This window comes from Humulus lupulus, chromosome 4 (assembly GCF_963169125.1).
Source record: "Humulus lupulus chromosome 4, drHumLupu1.1, whole genome shotgun sequence".
Taxonomy (NCBI): domain Eukaryota; kingdom Viridiplantae; phylum Streptophyta; class Magnoliopsida; order Rosales; family Cannabaceae; genus Humulus; species Humulus lupulus.
The window spans coordinates 54,076,992-54,103,241 of record NC_084796.1 but is presented as its reverse complement, the minus strand read 5'-3'; the positions used below and the strand labels follow the sequence as shown (position 1 = coordinate 54,103,241).

Genomic DNA, 26,250 nt, shown 5'->3' with positions numbered 1-26,250 from the left:
GATTACAAATAATTTGGGTTTTAATTAGGGCATAAAACCCCAACACTTACACCAATCAAAACTTCACCAAATTCCCCATTCAATTATCAAAACTCCAAACCTTAAAACCAGCACAAAAACAGGGCAAGGCACTATAAAATGGAACTAGAACCTTACCTTAAGCTTGATTCGAATCCTCTTCAATGGCTGAACACTAGTCTAATACCTCAAGCTTCAAACCCCAAGCTTGAATCCCCAAACTTACTTCAAGATTCAAAGGAGAAAGGAAGAAAAGAGATGAACGGGAGGAAAGAAACCAAATGCTCTATTTTAGGTTCTTTTTCTACAGCCTTTACCTTATATAGCCTAGGTCAAATGACCATAATACCCTCCAAGCTTAATTCCTCTCTTAACAATCCCCAAGGGCAAAACCGTAATTTTCCACCTATCTCGTTAATCATAATTAACATTCTCCAATTCCTGCAATTCTCAAATACCAATAAAATTATCCCCCATTACCCTTTTATTCCCAATAATGCTCTAATCATCAAACCACCCCCGAGATTCACCCCGAGCCCCGAGCTTAAACCTGTTATGACTAAACTGATAGTTTGAATTCAAAGATCGTCTCATGCCGAATAGCTTGAACAAATCCACATTTAAATGTGGTCTCAACAAAAGTTCACCAACATGCATAAAAATATACAATTATGCCATCAACAGGCCAAATACCCCTGAAATGAAATGTGGACCCACATGCATGCATTTAACATCACATTATAATATAATTCACATTAACATGGACATAATAGTTTAATGGAATAATAAAGCAACTATGGCCCTCCCGGCCTACTAATCCAACCCTTAAACCTCATTAGGGTTCGGGGCATTACAACCTTCTAGTCAATCCGGAGAAGAGGGAAGGCCTTGTTAAGATCGGTGAAGTCGATGCAAGTCCTCCATGTTCCGTTTGGCGTCGGTACAAACACTAAATTAGCCAGCCAAACTGGATACATGGCCTCCTGAATGAAGTTGATTGAGGACAACTTTTCGACTTTTAACTTGAGGGCCTCTGCCCTCTCCGCTCCTAGGGGTCTCCGCTTCTGTTGGAAGGGAGTTACATTTTTCGTCAATGTTCAGGGCGTGACATATGACGTTACAGTCGATCCCGGTCATATCTGAATGAGACTAGGCTAGGACATCATGTTTCTCTTTCACCCGGACAGTTATGGCAATCCTTACCTCCGAATTCAGGTTTCTCCCGACTCGAATTACTTTGGTCAGGTCGGTGTCATCGATGCACACCTCTTCCACCTCCTCAAGGTGTTCTAATGCCCTACCCGTTTCTATCCGCTGATCTAATTCGTCCTCCTCCTGGACCATCCTTTGTGCTGGCTGTGGTGGTGGGATTGGATCAACGTTTTCCTCTTCAAGAGGCTCTTCGCGGACTATGAAGATTGGTCAGGCGGAGACATGATAGCACTTTCGGGCGCTTTTTTGATCTCCTCGCACAGTTCCCACTCCTCCATTATCACATGGGAACTTCATGCAGAGATGACGGATGGAGGTGGTGGCGCCGAAATCAACTAAAGCGGGATGACCAAAAATTACGTTGTACGCAGTGGGGCAGTCCACCAATACGAAAGTGCAATATTTGAACGAGCCCTGGACCTCGTTCCCCAACGTAACGGGTAGTTGAATCTTAACCACCAGGAGCAATGAATCCATTGAAGCCGTAGATCTATGTTGGGCATGAAGCCAGATGTGCCTCTGTCAATCCAATTGTTGTGAAGGCTGGCTTGAATAGTACATTGGCGGAGCTCCCGTCATCAACCAACACTCGGGATACCCTTTTGTTGGCGATTTGGGCATCAATGACCAAGGGGTCATGATGCGGGAAATGAACATTCCAGGCATCCTCTTCCATGAACGTGATGGGCATGTTCATCAACTTCGGGCGCTGTGACGGAGTTTGGACCAAGGCACATACCTCATGGTCATGATCGAGCTCACTAAGGTTTCTTTTCTTACCATTCCGAGATGACCCTCCCAGATGCAGGCCTCCTTATATGGCATTCCAGGCCCAGGTGCTTGCACTATAGGGGCCTCTGAGGGACAGGTCAACATTGGGGCTAGCTATGCTTGCCCTATCTGGAAGTCTGGTCTGAGTTCGTTTACTAATGTCTCGGTTCACTTACCGGAGTCCTAGTTCATTCACCAGGACTCGGGTTCATTTTCCATGATGGACATCGTGACACTGAGTATCTCCCCTGGATTCTTGATAAGGTCTATCTCCATCGACTAGTTAGTCTGCCACCTCAATTGGCATCTCGGAGGATGTAGGTTGGTTGGGACCGGGAAGATGAGTCGAGCCTGCATCTTAGTCATGATTCCTTTGTTATGCTCACACCCATTGAACGTTGTTGGGCTTGATGGTGCTTGGGTTATCTGGGGTTTCATCATTTCCCGTTCACTAGGTTCAGGATGGGCCTGGACCTCTTAAGAGGGCCCGCGGACCCGTTGGGTTATGCCACATGTCACAGGTGGAAAACAAGAATAACAATTGTTATTTTCTTATGTTTCTTTCTTTCTTTTTTTGACATTTTTATATCTAAATATATATGTTTATATTATGTCTTATTGGAGGCATATCTTTACATTGACAGATTGCATGCCAATGTCCTATAGTATTGACTTTATGTCAAACTTTTTGATCGATTATTATTTTCATGTTTATCAGCTAGTTATTCATATTTTTGTTATGAGGTTATTAATACCATTCTAGAAAATACACAGTTTCATATGAATGCTTCATGACAAATAAATTTATTCCCCCCTTTCTCTTTTATGTTTATTTACTATAATTATCTATATATAATTTTTTTTCTCGGCAATTTCAATTTTTAGTATTTTGGTTTTTATTTTTTAAGTCATGTTTAATTTAATTACTTTGTTTTATTAATGTATATTATCTTTTATTTCTTTGCATATACTTTCATATTGGGTTGTTTTTTGTACAAATTAGATAGCGGTAATTTAAATATTGAATACTATGTTTTAGTTGTGGTTCTTGATGACATATTATTATATGTATATTCTTTTTAGTACGCTTTTATATAGAGAGAATTTTGAAATTCGTTATCTCTTATTCAACGTGCAAATGCAGGTCTTGCTTTGCTGATGGACTGGCTAAGTTTACAATTACGATTGATAATGAGTTTACTTACATATTATATCTTGCCTTATATTTTATATTTTCTCTCATGTAATCAACAATTTTTTATCTAAGAGCATTAGTCATTTTGTCAAAAAAAAAAAAATTACAATTCAATATCTCAAAATAATAATGAAATGACTAATGCTCCATTATCCATAAACGAAGAAAAAAGAAGAAAACGAAACGAAAAACTAATAACTGATCCAATTACTTACCCAGTCAATAATATACTTATATATTAATCAATCAGTATAAATTTATTGAAGTACTAAAAAACAAAAGATCCGAATCCATCTCTTTTTTTAAAATATGGCAAGTTAATAATAATAAGAAAAAACCCGTATTCTTCAGAATGAGAGAGTCAATCAACCCAAATCACCGTCTCAGATTTTGTTTTTTTCAAACAATCAATCAATACTTACAGAAATTCATTTCTATTTTTCTACAAACCCAGATTTCTTTTTCCTCAAAACGAAAAATGGGAAAGAGAAAGAAAGATGGAGAGAATGGGAGGAGACGGAAAAGAAGAAGAGGACGACAACGATGGTTTCACGGTGACGGCAAATAGCAGTCGAAGTGGGGAAGATGGTGGCAACGTGGGAAGAAGGCGGCGACGTAGGATTCTGGTTTCGGTTGTAAAGAACCGGTCAAAGGGTTTTTTTTATTCCTGATAATCCCACCTTTTCATTGGGAACATTTATCCAACCAAAACAGTGTTATCTTTGGTCAAACGGAATACTTATCCCATGGAGTATTTTTAGGAAAGAGAATTAAGAGCAATTACAATGGTGGCTACCCATTAGTTGTTTGTCCAAATCATCTCAAAATATAATTTTTATTTTCTTTCTCATCCATATCACTTTTGTCAACTTTTTTCATAAAAATACTTCAATGTTAAGCCACCCCAAAAGTTGTCAACTATGGTCTCACATATTATTATTTAATATATTATTTTGTAATTATAAATATTGTCACACTAAATTTTTTAAATTCATATATTAATATAAATATATATTACATGAAATTTAAAGGAGCTTATAAAATGACATAATCATAATTAATCAATCTAACATAATTAAAAAAATGCTAATTAAAATTATTTCCAAATTTTGACCATATGTGCTCTACCAAGTCTGCCTGAAGATTACGATGAATGTTTCTATCACGAATTTCAGCATTTCTTTGAAACATTGTCGTAAAGTCAGAAATAGGTCTATGCAATACTTCAACCATTAGGGTGTCAGCGGGGTCGTCATCATAATTAAAATCAAACAAACTCTCATATGCATCTCTTTCATCCTCGACAATAAAGGTTATGCAATATGATGCATGCATACATAATATCTTTGAGAACATCTATTTGCCAAAAACGTGTTGGTCCTCATACAATAGCAAAACAAGAATGAAGTACTATGAATGCTCGCTCAACATCTTTGCGTACCGCTTATTGGCATCGGGCAAATAATTTTCTTTTCTCTCCTTGAGGCAGTGGGATAGTTTTAATAAATGTACCCCACTCTGGATAGATACCATATGCTAGATAGTACCCCTTGTTGTATTGTGTGCCATTTATCGTAAACTCAACTCTCAGAGCTTGCCCTTGTAAGATATCAGTGAATAATGAGGATTGATTTAACACGTTGAGATCATTATTGGATCCTGGAACACCAAAAAATGCATGCCATATCCAAAGATCTTGTGACGCAACTGCTTCGAGCATGATTGTTGGTCTGCCGTGATCACCTCGCGTGAATTGGTCTTTCCATGCAACTGGGCAATTTTTCCATTCCCAGTGCATACAATCAATGCTTCCCAACATGCCTGGAAAACCACGCACCTCGCCCATTTGAAGTAAGCGACGAATGTCCCCAGCATTAAGCCGTCTTAAATATTAAGTCCCAAAAATATCATTCAATCCTCGAACGAAATTGAATAGACATTCAATAGCGGTAGTTTCACCAATTCGAACATACTCATCAACATAATCGGCAGGCGCTCCATATGCCAACATTCGCATAGCAGCAGTGCACTTCTGTAATGGCGAAATCCCCCTTCTACCGATTGCATCAAACCTCATATGGAAATACTCCGAACGATTTTCTAAAGCTTGCACTATGCGTAGGAATACATGTCTACGCATTCTAAATCTTCTTCGAAATTCATATTCTGTATACACCGGTTCATCAGAAAAGTAGTCATCGAACAAACGTTGGTGTCCTTCTACATGACCCCTATCAATGTGGGCTCTCTTTCTTCCTTGTCTTGTTGAGCTACCCCCATCCATGAGCGCTTTGAAATATTGATCATCATGATCGTCAGTACACTCTGCAATTATGATATCCTCTAGACTCATATTGTCTTATGGATTCGGAGAATTTGGCAAATTCATTAACGAACTTAGAGTATATGATATTTGGGAATGAAAGATGAATGAGAGAGTAAAATGAAGGATTGAATGGAGAGTTGAGAAAAAAAGAAGATTGAAATTTGGTATTTATAGACATGGTGACATATATATGTAGCCGTTAAAATATAAATGTAGCCGTTAAAATATAGCCGTTTAAATATAGCCGTTAAAATGTAGCCATTAAAATATAGTCGTTAAAATGTAGCCGTTAAAATGTAGTTGTTAAAATGTAGTCGTTAAAATATAGTCGTTAAAATGTAGACGTTAAAATATAGCCGTTAGAATGTAGCCGTTAAAATAAAGGATAATTTATTTAAATAAAATAAAATACATAATAATGCGGTTGATAAAAATACATAGCAATTACAACTTCAAGATATTATTCTTAATATAAGTACACACGTTTTCATGATCTTTCTTTTGTTCAGGAGTCATGTGCGACGTGTCCATGATGAGATAATCCACGTATTTTGTCATCCTATTATCTTCTGTCTCTTTCTCCTTTATCGCCACCAATTTCTCCAATTCAGATGCTTTCCGTTCACTAATCTCTATAAATCTAGTATGTGTGTCTTTTTTTTCCTTCCATTTTCTCTTTGCTGCCTTTTGGCCAGTAAGGCGCACTTCACATACTTCACCATCACTGATGTCTGCATTGGAAGAAGAAGTAAATGCCCCTGATTCTCACACCTTTGTTCTCTTACCACCTTTTGGTTGGTACATTGTATTCCATTTCGGCTCATCCTTTAACAATCTCCAACAGTCCACAAGCAGAAAATTTGAGTTGTTATTTTCATATTTGTACAATTGATGTGCATTCTCAAGAATTCTCTCATCGGACCAACCACTGTGATGTGCATGTTGTACTCGTTTATAACACCCATTGAAACACGCGACCTTTTGATTCATCTTGTTCCAATGATCTTTGCATTGCCTTCCAGTTCTTGCTTGCGAGCCTTTTTGGTTGGTGTTGTAGTATTCTGCCATCCGAGCCCAGAAATGTGTAGAAGTTTGGTCATTCTCCACAATGGCATCCTTAGATGTATTAAGCCATCCACTTATCAGAAGTATAGTGGCTTCCTTGCTCCATTTGACTTTACCTTTATGCCTTGATTCATCTTCATTGTGTAGAAATACATTTTCCAACCCTTCAACACCATGTTCAGGTTGGGTTTCAGAGATAGATATCGATGTTGTTTCACGATTCAAATCAATACTAGACTTTTCCATACTTGGCTTGTAATTTCTTGAAACCATTTCGGGTTAGTGTAGGGAAGACATATGAAAGACATATGGTAGTGAATTTGGTTGTGTGAAGAATGAATCTTGTTGGGGCGTCTCAAAAGAGCCAAAATTTTGGAAAGGGTAAGAGGATATGGGATAATTTTGAGAATTTGGAAAACTTTGGTTAAATTGAGAATACTGAAAATTTGGATTTTGGGGATTAGTAGAAGGAGTATTTTGAAAATTTTGATTGAAATGAGAATATTGAAAATTTGGATTTTGGAGGTTGGTATGTGGAGAATATGATGAATTTTGAAAAATTTCTGAATATTGAAAATTTGGATTTTGGGTGTTGGTATATGGAGAATTTTGGGAATCCATTGGTGTTGACCGCGTTTTTGGCCAACGACGTGAGAACATCAAAAACGATAAAACCTTCAAGAGAAAATAAACGACACAGACGATTTTATAAAGAAAGTAAATAACACACGCAATTTTTATAGTGGTTCAGCCCCAATGTGTTGGTAATAGCCTAATCCACTTAGAGTTGTGATTATAGATCTGTACTCAAGATCAGATGAACTGAGCCAACTGAGTTTCTTAAGTACAGATTACAAGAATACAAGAATACAATAATTCTTTCAGATACAAGCACTTTCTCTCTCTAGAAAATTCAGACCCAAAATTTCCAAAAGTAAGAGCCCCGTTTATGAGCCATAAGCCTTGTATTTATAGGCTTAGGATCGTACAGATGATATCCCCATAATCGAGATATTTTATTATTCTCATTATATTTAAATTACATTAATATTCAAAATGTAACAGAACACCAAATTTGTGGGAAGAATGATAGATTTCCGAGTAAGCTAAGACCGATTCTTGTTGAAGCTGTTTCTGGGAATCTTGACGTAGTCATGCTCTATCTAGTTGATCCATATCACCTTCAATCTGGTCGAACACACCTTCACTGGGCAGATTTCTTGTGTTGAAGTGCACGCCAGTATACCTTATGTGCACGCCAGTATACTCTATGCGCACGCCAGTATACTGTTGAAGTGCACGCCAATATACTCTATGTGCACGCTAGTATACTGTTGAAGTGCACGCCAGTATACCTTATGTGCACGCCAGTATACTCTATGACTGGGCAGTCATGCACTTAGTTGGTAGGACAAGCACCTGACTGGTCGGTCATGACACATCTCTGGTCTAGCATGACACATCTCTGGTCTAACATGGCACATCTTCTGGTCTAGCATGACATTTCTCTGGTCTAACATGGCACATCTCTGGTCTAACATGACACATCTCTGGTCTAACATGGCACATCCATGGTCTACTCGGCTACTCCTAAGCCATATCACTTTATCACAACTCTGAGGAGCCAATATATTTATTGACTTATTAATGTGTCTTTTACGGACCATGTACTGCCACTTGTCACCTCTATTGCCATGTCATCGATCTCCAATTTGTGGGGATAACAATTGGTAAGAAAAGAAATTTTGTGATATTGATAATTTGGAAGAAAAATGTATGAAATAGTGTGAAAATTGAGTGAAATAGATGAGTATTTATAGAAGAAAAAAATTTAATATATTGTGTGCTAACAATAATATAAACGGTAATAATTTAGACCGTTTTTTTACATCAACGGTAATATTTTACATACATATATAATATATACTAGATATAAGTAATGTGCAATGCACATTTCTTTAGTTTTATTTATAGAATTTATTAATTATTTTTATTAAATTTATATCAATGTCATATCAATTTTAAATAAATATCCTATTTTAATTAAATAATTTATTTATTTTTGTTTAAGTTTATGTTTGTTATAGTTTTTAAATTTGGGAGTGACAACCAGAGATTATATATTATATGTTTAATGTAATATTAAATATTACTCGTGGATTTTAAATTTAAGTTTCTTGCTAGTTTTTTTTAAATACAATTATTGCTAATTGAAAGCAGATTATATTATATGTTTAATATGATATTATTCTAATAAGTGAGTTTAATTAAATTTTATTTAAGTTATAAAACGTATAATTTTATTATTTTAAAATAATTATCATTATAAAATATTTAAAAAATATCATATTTTAATTTATTTAATTATTTATTATTTTTAAATAATTATCACTGTAAAATATCTCAAAAATATCTTATTTTAATTTGTTTAATTATTTATTATTTTTACATAATTATTATTATAAAATATCTCAAAAATATCATATTTTAATTTTTGAGATAATTTATTTTATTTTATTTTATTTTATTTAAGTTTAATTGATATTTACAAACTGCCCTTAAATATAAGAATATTCCGTTAAAGTTAACATTAAAAAAATAAAAAATCGTTAAAACCAATCATTTTCGTTATCTACAAATTGATTATATATATAAGATATAAGAGATATATGCAAAATTAAAAAAAATAAAAAAATAGCAACTGTTGCTTCTATTAGGCAACAACTACTTCAAATTTGAAAAGACATCATTCTCTGTATCGCTAAGTCATCAACCAATCCCATAACCTGTAAATAAGCCACTTCTTTGTCCATGGAAAGTAGAGTTGCTCTAATAAGGCTAACAGTAGTGCCAAAACACAAGTAGATCTCGTACAATTGGTACAGTCCTCGTTTGAATTTTATAAATATCTTGAGATACAGCTACTTTATAAAATATCAAATATCAACACTCTTTTTCAAATTCGAGAGGGTACTATTTTTCCTAATCCTATTAATTAAAGCAAAATGATAAGTATTACACAGTTTTCAAAGTAAACATTAGGAGATATTTTTTAATTTGTATATCCTGTGAATGGTTTAGATCACTCATGTTTTTACAATACCAACGGATAGGATTCTAGGGTAGCAGAAAAAGAAGGGTAGAATTGACTATACATGCTTATTATAAACGGAGTAGATATATAGAGTAAAAAAAGGAGCATCGAGAAGAGCTTCCCTCCTTTTCCAGCGACGTACCACCGTAAGGCTGTCGCACATTTCAATACGAAAGACAAAACAAGAAACTTTGGTTGGTAGAAACAATTTACACGTGATTAAAAAAAAAACCGATGGATGAATTATCTCCATATATTATTCCTTAAATAAATTAATGAACATCCAAAGTTAATTACCTGTTATATATAGGTGCTACGAACACCCTTGTTTCCACATCTTAGGCATCCTCCGAGCTAGTTTCTTCAGGTTTCACTAGTCAACATCACTACTCATTCATGGCTTTCAACAAGGCTTTCCTTGCGTTGCTACTGTTAGGTCTTGTGGCTGCAACTCATGGTCGTGTTAACCTTTTGGGGCTCTTTGATAATTCTCCTTCTCTCTTTTGTCCACCAGTTGGTATGTATATAACATATAGTGTATATGAAAATGTAAGTTAGTCTCATTAAAAATTCACATCAGGGGCCAAAAAGGGTTACTTTCTTTCAAAAAAAAAAAAAACGAAAGTTGTATGGATAAAACAGTAAAAGACTCCAACCGAGCTCTAGCGCATGGGGAAAGTGTAAATCGTAAACTATAATTGACATTTTTCTTAGCTAATATATTATTCACTCGGATAAATAGAGTGCCCTTTTCATTTCTTAAATTTGAAAAAAAAATATACGTATATTTTTCAGGACCAACGACATGTGCAAGCTGCGACTGCAACGTAGAATCTGGGAATCTGTTGTGTATTCGTAGAGACACGAGAAGAGGAGAGTGTCCATCAACCTGTAGTGGAAATTGCTATTGCGACCTGTCTTTGTGCCCCCGTTGTTTCTGCGCCTATGAGGTCCAGGCATGCCCAAAAAGCTGCCCTCCCAGCCCTTCCACTGCTATTAAATTTGAGAATCTTCTTATTTACAAGAATGATTGAGTGCTGCATATATGATATATATATATATATGTATATAGTGTACTCCTACTTATGTTTGTGCCATCTCAATGCTTAGGTTGTTTCTATCATGTATCCACATGCTTACCTTGATTGCCTCAATCACATGTTCCCATGTATGTTGAGGCTCCTATATGTACGGAAAAAGTGTAAGCTTATCATTTTAAATAAAATATAAAATTCGGTTTAGTACTTTTTAATATAGTATATGAGAATTAAAATCATGTATTATATATATTCAAGCCATCCAGGACAGATTGTTTTTTACTAATATGTAAGTATATTTATACAGTCGTTCGTAATAGATCTGTATTGACTAGCTATTCATACACTAATGACAAGAGAAATAACCACAAAAAAAATTTCCAAAATTAAATTAATTTGTATATTTTAGTTCATCTAATGGTCTAGGTTTAAGAAACGAGGCATTCTAATGTTATGTGGCTTTATTTTAATAATATTTCTAATCTTTATGCTGAAATATCACGTCCATATAGTGCTACTTAGTACATTTCAACCGGAAAAATACTTTTCTAAAAAATATATACAACAGAATTTAAAAGACAAAATACATAGGGTACTAAAAACAAAAAAAGAATTATAATTTTTAAAACCAATGTTAAAAAAATAGAGAAATTTTATAATAACAAAAGAAAAGTTGTGTATTTTGTAAGGGAAATTCTACAATCTCTGGCTTTTTGAGGTTACAAAGAGTGTGGTCGGGTATCAAAGTAGAATAACATCTTTCATCTATTAAAAAAAATAATAAGTTTCTTTTTCGAACGTTAAGGTGTGCTTTGAAATATATCATGCTAGAATATTAAGTAGGGTAGTTTGTGATTTAGAAAGTTATCATTTACAATATTTTTTTTAACTATAGACAATGTTTATGTTTAACTTATTTTTATAAATATGTCATGTAATTATTTTATAATGTGTGATGTTGTCTGTGATTTTGTAATATGACATCTGACACACATTAAGAAGTAATTGCTTCTTCATACAACTTGTGGTGTCGATCATGTACAAGCGACAAGCAAGATGTCTCAAAACATCGCCTAACATGGATTATCGTGCAGCTATCCGTCTGATGCTGTCAGTAGCGTGTTGCCCCATAAAGTAGTGGGCTGATACCTTGTATTGGGCCCACTGAGATATGCAGGGGCCCAACATCACATTAACTATTGGAATTTACCATTTATTATGTATTTAAGTCCCCATTAAGGGAGAATGGTTGTAATAAATTCCCAATAGTGAAGTTAATTGCCCTCAACCATCTATAAATAGGAGTAGGGCTCACATTGTAAAGGATCCTAGATTTTGGTATATAGAGCATTGGAAAAACGCTACTTGAAACCTCCATAGAAGCTTGATACCTCCAAGATTTCTCATTCTAATACAAGTGACTCATTGAATAGGGTTTATTTATAACCTAAACTACGTAAAAACCCCTTGCCTTAACCTTTGTTTTCTTTAAGCTTTTTATAATTAGTTATTAGCGAAATTGCTAGTCAACATTTTGGTGCTTTCATTGAGAGCTTGATGAAAGCTTTGAGTCGCAGCAATGGTGAACACCAGAAGAAATATTACAGAAGAATTCCCCCCACCGCCGAAGTGGGAGGAGAACCTAGCCGGCCACCTCCACCAGCTAATCCGGAACTGACGGAGACGACTACTATGAGGGTAACTACTCACAGTTGTACCAGGCGGAGGAGCCACCAGAATTGGTGGCCCTTAAAGGTCAAGTAACCTCCCAACAACAAGAAATATAGGCTTAGAAGGGTAGTATCACTGCCTTACAGGAGGTGGTTAACGCGATGAAGGAGAAAGGCGAAGTACCACCTAGGCAACCAACTGGCGTGCAACCTGAGCACCCAGCTGGAATGCCACATGTGCAACCAGCGAGGGTGCCATCCTCGCACCCCGCTGATGCTGTGAAAGAATAGCCAGCTGGCATGCCACCTGCGCACCCAGCTGTAGTACCACCCGTGCCTCTAGTATCGAGGGAGGACAAGGACAAGGCTCCCTAGAATCAAAAGAGGACTCATCGGGCTTCCGAGCCCATCGATGTCCCAAGGAGGGCCAATGACCAAGAGCCTCATGGGGTTCAAGGAAATAGTAAAGCCAACAACGCTCGCAAGGCCTAGGGTCTTCCACCCAGGCACACTACGACTAACCATGTCAAGCCTGGAGGAGGGATTCCTTTCGTGCTTCACCAACCCCGGAAATCCCAGACACGGAGCCAATAGAAAAGAAGTTCCGTAAACCAAGGACAATGAATCAGTGTCTCGGTTAATAACGATAACGTAGAATCAGATGGGGAAACAGAAGTTGGATTCCTTGGAGAAGGTTGTCGCACGAACTCACAGTTCGACCTGCGAGAGAACTTGGATGCTCGCAGAAATGGAGTAGCTCCAAAGGAACTTCCCAGGAGACATTCACAATTGGACCTCCGAGACAATCTTAATTCTCAGAGGCGAGAAGCTATGCCCGACCAGGGGGCATACCCAGCACAAAGTGCCAATCACAATCCTCTATGTGCATAAAAAAATAACATGTTAAAGATGGCTCATAGGCAAGGACAAGACTCCAACTCGGAAGATGAAGACAGGGAGCCGTGTGCTCCACACATCGTCGAAGCCCCGTTACCTCGAGGCTTCCAGATGCCAGACATCACTCTTTACAGTGGAGTACAGATCCCTCTGACCATCTGTTCAAGTTCAATACAATGATGTCGGTGCACCGCGTCTCTGAGGATGTCAGATGCCACTGCTTCCTCGTTAACATCGACGGGACCAACAAACGAGTGGTTCAAAATGCACAAGTTAAGTTCCATCCACTCCTAGAATCAACTCCCAGCTGCCTTCTGAAGACAATTTATAGCCGCTTGGAAGGTTCACTTCGTGGTCAATGCTTTGGCTAACATTAAGCAGGGACCATTTAAAACCCTTAAAGAGAACATAAAACACTTTAAAGAAGAAGTTGCAAGGACCAAGAGAGTCGATGACAGTCAACAACTTATGGCTTTGCAAGCTGGTATCCGACCAGGTTCTCCTCTCTGAGACAACCTACAAAGGCGCGGATACAACATGCTCAATGATTTCATTCTTCAAGCCCAAGAATACATACATTGGGAGGATGTCCGAATCAGAGCTTTTGGAAGACCAATCTCCATGCCCACTCCCACCATCCCTACTGCTACAGTTACAGGTCCTCAATTCTCGCCTTACACTCCTGTTCAAACAAGTGTAATGGGTGCCCTGCAATATAGTCTAGTTATCCCTCAGGGAAGCTACAGTACCATGCCCGTCTGGTACAAAGTAGCTCCCACTAGGTTTAGTTCTTTTCAGCCTACCTTCATTGCTGGAACAGCTACTCCCACGCCAGTCAGTCGTGCCTAGCGAGGGTCCAAGCGGGAATTAACGCAGAGGAAAAGGTCGAGGATATATAAAGCCCAAGATAACTGGTGCTCTAAAGGAGAAGTACACTACTCAGTATTTCGATACACCGACTTGGTGGATTCTCGCGATTACATATTTACTGCCATGGAGCAGCAAATCCACTATCGGAAGCCCTAGCCTATTTGGAGGGAATGAGAACGGAGAGTATACAAAGTTCTGAAAATTTCACTACGACGTTGGACATCACACCAACAAAGGTAGAAAACTTTGTGATGAGATTGAGAACAACATCAAATTAGGGCATCTCCACCAGTATTCCAGAGTGGGAGAATGCCCAGCTCAAGCTCTAGCTAGAGCACAACCTCTACACCAATAGGTGGCACCTCCACAAGCTCAAGGCCAAGTTCCAGCTACCTAGCAGCCAATGGCGACCTCCTATGGTCAACGAAAGAGTGGGGACCATATCTGGAGGACCCCACCAGGGGGCACCTCGACGGGCTCATAGAACAGATATGTGCACGCTCTCAATCACAATGATGAATAGCTAGCACTGTCCTAACTCCCAACACAGATACTCAGATGATGGACCAAATCATAAAATTCTCTGAAGACGATGCTTAGAGAGTGCACTTCTCCCACCATTATCCGTTGATGATCGAGAGCCAGATTTCTTATAAGATGGTAGCAAGGATTCTGGTGGATAACGGGAGTTCAGTGAACATCCTGTTTAAGACAGCCTTCTAGAAGATCAGACTGATGACAAGTGATCTGTCTCCATGCACCTCAATAGTTTATGGGTTCTCAGGTGAAGGCTTGATTCCCATGGAACAGATCAAGCTGTCAGTGACACTTGGAGAAGTACCTCAACAGACCTTCAAGTACTGCACATTTGTGGTGGTGGATTGCACATTTGCATATAACGCCATCTTGGGTCGTCCAGCCCTGGTGGAGTTTGGAGCGGCCACCTCCATTAGACACTTGTGTATGAAGTTAGGAGTATGTCCTAAAAGCATATAAAAGACATTTATTATTTCGATGAATAATTAAATACAATGGTCTATTATTGTTGTATTTAGATTATTAAATTATTGTTTGAATAATTTTTGTAAATATCAGAAAAATTCCATATTCATTATTGAGGATGTGATCTTGTATTAGTATGAGAGAATTAAGATCACATGAATGAATAAAAATAGTCAACAACAAATTGAAGTTATGGAATTCTTTAATTGGGGTTGTAAGTACAGTTTGCTGAGTATCATGTTGATACAAATAATCTAGATTTGGATTATTGATGTGGTAAGACATCTCGGTAAATGTGCTTTATATAATATGATTATATATGACAAGGACCGATATGAATAAAAGTATTTATCCAAAAGCCATTTTGTTGACCCTCGAATTGGCCAACGACACGGAGTCAAATGTACGAAAAAATATGGAACGATACTTGAAAAGATAATCTAATGGAAAGGAAAAAACACCAAGAAATTATAGTGGTTCAGCCCCAGTGATTGGTAATGACCTACGTCCACTTAGTGATATTGTTATTATTGAATCTTAAAGTTGTGATCAAAGAACTAGGGTTCTTGAGTTTCACAAACCTTAGATGTAGTACAATAAGATGATGAACAACTCACTTTAGCTCTTTCTCTCTCAATCTTAAGCAAAAAAGCTAATGAATCAAAAGTCCTTTCCTTGAGCTATTTCATGCATATTTATAGGCTCAAGGAGGGTTATACATGCTAACGTGTCCTATCTTTCCTTAATAATCGCGTATCAAGGATAATTATGGAGAAATATTCAAATGCAGTTAATATTAGATTACAACTCAAGAAGGAAATAAATCAGGCTTCTCGATCAGCCTGGTTGTATAAAAAATTATCACTGATGACGAGGTGTACTTTTGGTCGATAGCCGAACATCACCTTTGTCCTTCAATTCCGCCATGTGTCAATCCACGTGTGAGAAATCTTTTCCACATCATCAATAACCATTTTTGGGTAAACATTTGCCCCCCAAGTTTACTTATTGCGACCAGAAATAAGTAAACTTAGGAAACTGACTCTTCGAATACCCCACGAAATCTGTCAGAACCGCCCATGCTTTCTCAATAAAGGTGACCAATCATGTCTAATCATGTCTTTTTGGTTTCCCAAGAATGTGTCCGACGGCTATCATGCTTCCCCATTCCTTGAAAAATTACCCTTTATGATTACCTTGGTAACCGCTCCTCGGCTAGTATAAATGACCCCCAAGTTTTCATTTTCACCTTTTACCTACTTTTGCTTTCTTGAAGAACATTGAAGAACTCGTGTTCCAGAGCCCAGCAATTTTCAAACATCTACACTCGGATGTTCAAAAGCTTTCACCTTCGGACTTCAATCTTTATCTGAGTAAGTTTCACGAACCTTCTTGTCTTTTGAGTTACCATACGAAACTGTCTTATGCTTGCTTTCATTTTTGAACCCTTTCGTGTTCTTGGATGAAAATGTATGGGGATTGTTTGCATGTTGACAGATGATTGATAGGGTAGTGAAATTTTTTCTTGTAGGAGTTAGGAGCCAGTTTGGTAGTCGAGATTGTAGATATAGGGCGTAAAATCGAATAAAAACTGGGGTTTTCCCTCCCATTCGAAGTTGAAAAAGCTTTTTCCTGAAAAACTTTTTACTTCCGCTTTTCAATCTGTTTTTCAAACTGCTTGTATAGAGCTTAGTGTTTTTGTTAGAATGTTGCTGGTCGTATAAAGACATAATTTTTATACGCAAACAACGTTATCCCAACTTTCAACACAAGCTTCTAAGCTTTATGTCTTATCTCCCCCTTTCTCTGTTCCCAGCTTTCATGCAAGATCCATGGGGAGGAGAAAGACCCATCGACGATGACTTATTGGCTCAACTGCTTGAGGACGAGGAGCAACCGTCATCGCTAATACCTTGCATTCCCTTTTCTCGTGCCATTTCAAACACTCCATCTATCCTTATTCAAAATATGGCTCGAGCAAAAACTACAGCCCAGAAAAAGAAAACTCCTAATCCTCCAAATCAGCCTGTTCCTCGGGCTGAAATTCCCTCGACTGATGGTCGAGCAAAAAATATTCCTGACCCCAATATCCAAACTCATGCTCAGCCCCGAAATGCCATTCAACTAGATGTTGAATGGTATGTTGTCTCTGAAAGCCGGGTGACGATCAGGATGATTGCCAACTACATTAGGAAATATGGACTCCCGGGGGTGACATTAGTTCGACCCAATCAAGACCAATGGGTGAACTTGCTCGGAGGCGCCTTTAGTGCCTGGTCGAGATACCATATTGAGGTAAGGGCTGCCTTGCCTCTTCACCCATTCTTCCAAGGGGTGGCCAACTACTTCGGGGTCGCCCCTTTCCAAATAACTCCCAATGGCTATAGAATGCTTGCAGCACTCTATATCCTATATAGCCACAAAAAATGGCCTGTGCCAACACTCCATGAGGTTAATTATCTGTTCGACCTCAAGTCTAACCCCAACCAAGAAGGTACGGGGTTTTTTCATTTTTGTCATCAAGAAACTGGGCGCACCTTCCTGACCGACACCACTCACATGTCGAACGTGGGGAGCTACTACCAGGAGTATTTCCTTACGACTGACATGGTCGCGAACAATCTGGCATTTACTCAAGGAGGCAACACCTTTATACCACTGGTCATTAATCTTTCTTTAATTTTTCCTCTACACTTTCTTAGAATTTTAATGCCTTTCAGGCCCATGGCTGCGACCAGAACCCACTCCTGACATGGAGTTACGATCAGCCCTCTTGGCCAGTATGACTGATGTGGAGAAAAGCGTCAAGCATCTGGTCACAGAGGCTAACCTTAGGCCGGTCGGCCTTTTGGCCCCTCATCAGGACATGAGAGAGTCAACAGCGGGGAGTGCTACTGGCGGAGAAGTTCCCGATCAGTACCCGGACGTGGAACAAACCCTTCCGAGGAGGGCCACTGGAGTAACAATCAGGGAACTATCCAACACCCCGTGGGCTGCTGCTCCCCCCACCCCAAAGGGAAAAGGGAAAAAGAAGGCCATCGAACCTCACTATCCCCTCAACGAATCTTCGGACGAGAACGGTACTTATCTCTCGCTCTTAGACAGCTTGCCAATTCCCTGTCACTTATTTGACGGGGACGGCAATTTTAAGTACGCTCCAAATTTAGATTCAGCCTTCTTTATGCCAGAGAGTGAGTGTAAGACTAGTAGAGTATATAATGTAGCGACCAGTAATGATAGCTCGGGTATTTCACTTACAATTTTTTCTGTTTCTTTTCCTGGCATAACATACTTAATTGTTTATACTATCTTACTGTTCGAATATTTTCTTTTTTTCCAGAAATGGACTCTGAGTGCGTGTTCGACATAAACAGCGCCCCTGAGGCTCCCGAAGCTCCCCCAAGCAAAAAGAAAGCGAGCAAGAGGCATCCTGGGGAAAGTAGTAAAATGCCTCAGGCTAAGAAATCTTGCACTGTAGGCCTCCCGGAGGACGGACCCTCAGCCAATGCAACACCACCCCCTTCTCCTCACGAGCAGCAGACTCCCCCTGCTCCTGTCGGGTCAACACCGTCTCCACCGGCCCCAACCGACCAAACTCAGCAGGCTGGTCTTACTTCCACAGGGGGCAACATAACAAGTCGTGCCTTTAGATTGGTCAAGGACAGGGTCGCAAAAATTGTGAAGCACGGCCGTTGTCGAGAGGCAATGGCTGCGACTGAGACTGAGACATTGGACATCCACCAGATCCTAACCCGCGCCTTGAATGAATTTTCCAGTGTAAGTTATCTTTTTCTGTTGAGATAGCTTCCTTTATATTCTACAGTGAGTCTAATCTTTGCTCTGATCGCAGCCATTTCTAACCTTTACTGCCGGTCGGCTATGCTTGGGTACCGTCACCGAGCAGTCCAAATCTTTGGAGCAGCAGCATGCTGACGAACTCAAGGCTGCCGAAGAAAAATACGCTGAACAGCTTGAGGCGGTGCTCGGGGAGAAGAACAAACTGGCTGAGCAGTTGAAGGAGAAGCAAAATTCTCTGGATAAGGCCGTCGAACAAAGGGACCAGTTCAAAGATTCTAACCGCATTAACTACCGCGAGGCTAAAAAGCTCGAGCAGGAGTTGATTGCGAGCAGACATGAGACTACAACTTTGGAAGGCCAGATCGAGGAGCTTGAAAAAGCCAATGCTAGCAATTTGGAAAGGTACAAGAACGCCACGAGTAAGTTTTTTTATGACTTCTGGAAACACAACCAAGGGGCGAACTTCAACTACCTTCCCGAACACGCAAGGCAAGCCGAGATAGTCCGCTGCGTTGCTCGACTGGCAGAAGAGGAGAGGGCAAGGGTACCTGCCTCGCCCGAAATCTCCTTGGCGACTGGCATGGACGAGGCGGACAATGAAACTGCAGATGTCGTCGACCAGGGTACCCCTCAAGATCCTCCGGCTTCGTAGTCTGCTATTTCTTTTAATCTTTCAAGTACTCGACCTACGGGTCGTAATGTAAAGACATTAATTTTTTATTGCTGCATGGGCAGCTATTTTCCTTTTAATTAGACAATTACATCCAAGCAGCACTGCTCGCGGTGTAAAGTAATTTGTTTCTGATATTATAGCACCTTTTTATTTTATTATAATATCTGTTCACATGACCAAACTTAGCATAGCACTTTAGTTTGATTTAACAAAATACAAAATTTTGAAAAATACTCTACGTACCCTAGCATGCTTTCACTCATTTTGCTCATGTGTTTACATACCTTTTAATGATATGCTTTGCTTACTTGTACCTTATATGCCCCCCAAGTGATCGAGGAGCTTTAGGTCCTTGGTCACTTGCCTTGATCAAAACCTGTTTGAACAATGCTGCCCAAAGAAAAATAATTGAAATTGTAATACAGCAAAACAACACACGTAATGGGCAAATACTTGTAATAAATACAATAATTGACAAGAAATGACTGGCTACGCACAGTCCCTTATATTTCTCGTAATAAATGGATGAAACATGTCTGTACAAGTGATCAATAAGATCTTACACTTATAAGCGATCGGTCACATAAAATGACCAACCCTTTTTCAAAACTTGTAAAAAGTAAAATTAATACAAGCCAATTCTTTAAGAAGAATTGTTTATTGATAGTACTTGCAGAGGTGTTCTCCATTCCAATAGCGAGGAACGAGATCTCCATTTAAGCGAGCAAGTTTATAGGTGCCTGGGTGAAGGACTTCTTCAATCTGGTATGGCCCTTCCCAATTAGGTCTGAGTACTCCAGCAACTTGGTCGCATGTGTTTAGAAAAACTCTTCGGAGTACAAGATCTCCAACGCCGAACTTTCTTTCTAGCACTTTAGAGTTGAAATACCGGGCGACCTTTTGATGGTACGCAGCTACTCGGAGTTTAGGCTTGCTCCCGTTTCTCATCAATCAAATCGATGGATTCCATCAATAGTTGGCTGTTCGAGCCTTGGTCGTACGTTATTCTACGATGCGAAGGCAGATCTAATTCAACAGGCAACATAGCTTCATATCCATAAGCCAAAGAGAACAGAGTATGACCCGTTGCTGTTCGATGGGAAGTTCTGTACGACCAAAGTACTTCAGGCAATTGTTCTGGCCATGCCCCCTTAGCTTCTTCTAGTCCTTTCTTCAGTGTATCCTTTATTGTTTTGTTGACTGCTTCAACTTGTCCATTTTCTTGGGGATGAGTGACTGAAGAGAAGCTCTTAATAATATTATGCCGCTCGTAGAAGCCCGTGAATAAATCACTGTCAAACTGGGTGCCGTTATCCAAGACGATCTTCCTTGGCAATCCAAAGCGACACATGATGTTTTTGACAAGAAATCCAACACTTTCTTGGTTGTTATGGTTGCAAGCGGTTCAGCTTCGGCCCACTTGGTGAAGTAGTCGACGGCAACCACAACATATTTGACACTGCCTTTTCCCGTGGGAAAAGATCCGATTAGGTCGATACCCCAAACTGCAAACGGCCACGGGCTTTGCATCTGTTTAAGCTCATTAGGGGCTACTCGTGGGATTTTGGAGAATCTCTGGAATTTGTCACATTTTCGCACGAATTCTATCAAGTCTTCATTCATTGTGGGCCAAAAGTATCCTTGCCTTAGGATCTTTTTTGAAAAACTCTGCCCCCCAGCGTGGTCTCCGCAAAAACCCTCGTCCACCTCTTTCATCAATTCTTTGGATTTTTCCTTTGTAATACATCTGAGGAGTGGAATTAAGTATCCCCTTCGGTACAAGATTCCATCGACCAGGATATACCTAGCAGCTTGCCACTAAAGGGTCCTGGCTTTGTTTCTGTCTGTTGGTAACACGCCTTGCGTCAGATACTTTACGTATGGTGTCATCCACGTATCCGCCATCTGGATCACCAGAGTGGTCTCCTCTGCTTGGATGCTTGGTACAGATAGTCGCTCAATTGGCACTATGTTCAGAGTATTAGCATCTTTTGCACTAGCTAGGTTAGCCAAAGCATCAGCGTTCGAATTCTGGTCGCGAGATACCTGCTGAAGGGTGTACTTATCAAACTGTGCTAACAAATCCTTTATTTTGTTCAAGTAGGCAACCATCCTTAAACCTCGGGCCTGGTACTCTCCCATGACTTGATTCACCACCAGCTGAGAATCACTATAAATGTCAAGCACTTTTATATCTATGTCCCTGGCTAACTGCAATCCAGAGAGTAGTGCTTCATACTCGGCCTCATTGTTAGAAGCAATGAAGTCAAATCTGATTACGCAGTGAAATTGATGCCCCTCCGGCATTATCAATATCACTCCTGCTCCAGCGTGGCACTCGTTAGAAGAACCGTCTATAAATAATTTCCACGTGGGGGCTTGGCTTTGACATTCAGGCTCGTTAGGCTCTTCAATCTGCTCACCATTCATAAGTTCAGTGAATTCTGCAATGAAGTCAGCCAAGGCTTGTCCTTTTATCGCTGCTCATGGCAGGTAAGATATGTCGAACTGCCCGAGTTCGACTGCCCATTTTAGCAATCTACCTGCAGCCTCTGGTTTTTGCAGGACTTGTCGAAGAGGCTGGTCGGTCAAGACAGTAATTGGATGAGCTTGAAAGTAAGGACGCAGCTTCCTGGAGGCCAAAACTAGGCAATAGGCTAACTTCTCGATGGGCGGGTACCACTGTTCTGCTCTAATCAGCCTTTTGTTTACATAGTAAACAACCTTCTGCACACCTTTTTCTTCCCTTACCAAAACGACACTAGCAACGTATTCCGTGATCGCCAGGTAGATGAACAAAGTTTCTTTATCGACCGGATTTGACAGGATGGGTGGTTGCGCCATATGTGTTTTTAGTGCTGGAAAAGCCTGTTCGCACTCCTCCGTCCATTCAAACTTTTTATTGCCCCTAAGTAGATTAAAGAATGGGACGCACTTATTTGTTGACTTCGAAATGAATCTACTTAGAGCGGCAATTCTTCCGGTTAAGCTTTGAACATCCTTAATCTTTACTGGCGATTTCATGTCGATCAAGGCTTTAATTTTCTCGGGATTGGCTTCAATTCCTCTCGAGTTAACTATAAATCCCAAGAACTTCCACGATCCTACTCTGAAGGAGCATTTAAGGGGATTTAGCTTCATCTGATATTTCTTTAAGATATTGAAGCACTCTTGCAAATCCCTTACATGCCCTTATGCTTTCTTTGACTTGACCAGCATGTCGTCCACGTAGACCTCCATGTTTGTGCCGATCAACTCCTTAAACATGTGGTTGATGAGTCGCTGGTAAGTCGTACCAGCGTTTTTCAAACCGAAGGGCATCACTTTATAACAGTAGAGCCCTGTATCAGTCCGAAAGCTAGTGTGATCTTCATCAGGGGGATGCATACTAATTTGATTATACCCGGAGTACGCATCCATGAATGAGAGGATCTCATGTCCTGCAGTGGCATCGACTAGCTGGTCGATCCTTGGGAGTGGGAAACAATCTTTGGGCAGGCTTTATTTAGGTCTGTAAAATCCACGCACGTACGCCACTTGCCATTCGACTTGGGCACTAGTACGGGATTAGAAACCCACGATGGATAAAATGCCACCTTGATGAACCCATTCTCTTTCAGCTTCCCGACTTCCTCTTTTAAGGCCCTTGATCTATCTTTGTCGAGCAGCCTTCTTTTTTGTTGCACTGGTGGAAAACTCTTGTCGATGTTTAGGACATGGCTGATGACTGCAGGATCTATCCTGACCATGTCTTTGTGCGACCAGGCAAAGACCTCCTGGTTCCTCCTTAAAAACACCACCAATGCTTGTTTTTTCGTTGTCTCTAAGTTTTTACTGACTTTCACAACTCTGGTCGGATTTTCTTCATCGAGTTGGACCTCTTCAAGGTCCTCGATGGGTCCCACTTCTCCTTCAAAATCCCCAAAGCGAGGATCTAAGTCCCTATCCTCACTTTGGGCAACGCCCTATTTGATGACATTATCACCCGAGTGGGCCTGAACATTAGTCACCATTTGCAACTCCTTTCCGGTGGCGTCTCTCGATACACCATTCTTCGCTTTGGTGATTGAGGTGTTGTAGCACTCCCTTGCTTCCCTCTGTTTTCCCAATACGCAACCTATTCCTGCATCTATTGGGAATTTCATGGTGAGGTGCCATATCGAGGTGACGGCTCGTAGGTCGACCAAAATTGGTCACCCAATTACAGCATTGTATGCCGAAGGATAATAGACTACTATAAAAGTAGTGAGTAATGTCCTATTAGCAGGTGCGGTGCCTGCTATAATTGGGAGCCTAATTGACCCTGTTGGGGCGAGCCCTTCTCCGAAGAAACCATAAATGGTTTGGTTGCATGGCTCCAGGTCCTTCACGGACAACTTCATTCTTTCCAGTGAAGACTTGTATAAGATGTTGACCGAACTTCCTGTATCGACCAACACCCTTTTCACCATCATGTTCGCAATCTGCACGTCCACGACCAGCGGATCGGAGTGTGGGAATCGAACGTGCTGGGCGTCATCGTCAAAAAAGGTTATCAGTTCCTCCTCTATTCGAGCCTTTTTTGGTGCTCGATCCTCGATCCTCGACACTCATCATCTCAATATCCTGGTCGTGGCGCAAGGTTTGAGCGTATCATTCCCTTGCCTTCCCACTATCTCCTGCAAGATACGGGCCTCCGCAGATGGTGAGTAGCGTGCCTGCCACAGGAGCTGGCTGTAAAGGTGGCGAGCGTTGGCATGCAGGCGCCTGCTCGTTGCCACCTTGAGCCTCTCGTTGAGACCCTCCTGCGGCTCGCGCATATCTTCTTAAATGTCCCTGCCTTATCAGGAACTTAATCTTGTCCTTTAGCTGGTTACATTCGTTGGTGTCGTGCCTGTAGTCATTGTGAAAACGACAGAACTTTGTTGTATCTCTCTTGGAGATATCTTTTCTTATAGGTGCAGGTCATTTGTAAGGCATGCTTGAGTTGGTCGCCTGGTAGACCTCAGCTCGGCTTTTGACAAGGGCAGTGTAGTTGGTGAATCTCGGTTCATACCGATTGCCTTTGGGGCGCTTACTCTCGGAGGTCAAGGGTTCATTGTTCGCCCTCTTTCCACCATTTCTACCATTGTCATTCTCGTTGCCTTTGCCGTTGCCATTGGGTTTTTCTGACTCGTTGGCGGCTTTGGCGGGTTCTTCTTTGGGCTCCTTGTCTTTTGTTGGCGATTTCCCTTCATTGGCGATCGCGTCTTTGAGCTTGATGTACCGATCAGCTCGATCTAAGAACTCCTGGGTGCTCCTTACCCCATTCTTTCTGAGGCTGCTCTAGAGCGGTGAATGGCGCCTAACCTCAGCAGTTAGGGCCATCATCTTTCCTTCGTCGCCCATAGTCTTGGCTCCAGCTCCAGCTCGCATGAAGCGCAGAACATACTCCTTCAAGGGCTCTCCCTCTTTCTAGCGTATCTCGACCAGTTGATTGGCCTCATTGGGTGCACGCAACCTGCATAGAACTGTCCATAAAACTCATTTACGAACATTTCCCATGATACTATACTAGCAGGAGGGAACTTGAAGAACCACTCCTGGGCGGTGTCCGACAGTGTTGCAGGGAAGATGCGGCAGCAGGCATCTTCTGACACCTTTTGTATATCCATTTGTATCTCAAACTTACTAACGTGAGATATCGGGTCTCCATACCCATCAAAATTTGGCAGTGTTGGCATCTTGAATTTACTGGGGGTTTCAGCCATAACAATCCTCTGTACAAAGCGGGTGCCTCTCCTCTGATCGTACTCAATGTGGGATGTTCGCCCCCCAACCAGCTGCTGCACCACCTGGTTCAGGGCATCGATCTGAGCCTGAACAGCTTCTAGGATTGCTGGGGCCACTGGTGCCGGGGGAACGTACTCATCGTGCCTTTCATGACAGTCGTTAAGTAAGTCCCTCAGATCATCGTCTCTTTATCTCTGCTCGCTGGCTCCCAGCCGACTAAAGACGTTCTGATGCCTGGGCTGCCCCCCAGCGTTATGGCCTGCTGGTCGGTCCTCTCTAGGTGGGGGACTCCTGCCTCCACCTCTTTATTCGTTCCTTCGACCAGCATTTCTTCTGCCGGAATCGGCTTCATTGTAGTCCGTGCCATCTCTGAATTGTGGCTGACTATGGTGTGACCGGCTATTTACTTTGTTGCCTCCTCGGGCTGGCATAACCCGAGCGTCATGGGGAGGCCTGCGCTGGTCGGTGGGTCCCCGTGCATTGTTATGTCATGGGGGGCCCCTGACCGTAGAGCCTATCTCAGAGTTCCTCCTGTTGGCAGAAGGACGCTGCCCCCTGCTCGGTAGATTCGACTCTTTATCCCCTGGGCGTCTCGGGCTGCGGAGCGGTTGTCCGGCCCTATTCTACCTCGGGCGCTGGGGATTGCCTCGACTAGCCTGAGATGGAGGCTTCTGCTTAGGATCCCTAGGTGGGACATCATCCTGAGCCACAGGCGGCTGCTCTGGTCTTTGAGGGCTTACCGGCTGAAGCGGATGACTAGGATTGGGACCCCTTTGAGGTGGCCCGTTTGGTGGCTGATTTGGCTGGGAAGTTAGCGCAGCCTGGTTCCTAGCCAGCAGGATGGCTGCTTCAAGGGTGGCCATGGCATACC

At 40.9% G+C, this 26,250-nt stretch overlaps 2 protein-coding genes across 2 annotated transcripts; one reads left to right on the top strand and one right to left on the bottom strand.

The window, feature by feature from the left end:
• Nucleotides 1-5,087: 5,087 nt before the first annotated feature.
• Nucleotides 5,088-6,860, bottom strand: LOC133832184 (uncharacterized). Its single transcript, XM_062262560.1, has 3 exons — nt 6,308-6,860; nt 6,002-6,253; nt 5,088-5,554 (listed from the first exon to the last, which is right to left on the bottom strand). Exons 1-3 carry the CDS (start codon nt 6,858-6,860, stop codon nt 5,088-5,090), a joined length of 1,272 nt encoding a protein of 423 aa, XP_062118544.1.
• A 3,119-nt stretch (nt 6,861-9,979) lies between these two features.
• Nucleotides 9,980-10,922, top strand: LOC133828969 (uncharacterized). The gene is made up of 2 exons (XM_062258978.1): nt 9,980-10,198; nt 10,477-10,922. Exons 1-2 carry the CDS (start codon nt 10,078-10,080, stop codon nt 10,713-10,715), a joined length of 360 nt encoding a protein of 119 aa, XP_062114962.1. The 5' UTR covers nt 9,980-10,077; the 3' UTR covers nt 10,716-10,922.
• The last annotated feature ends 15,328 nt before the right edge of the window (nt 10,923-26,250 follow it).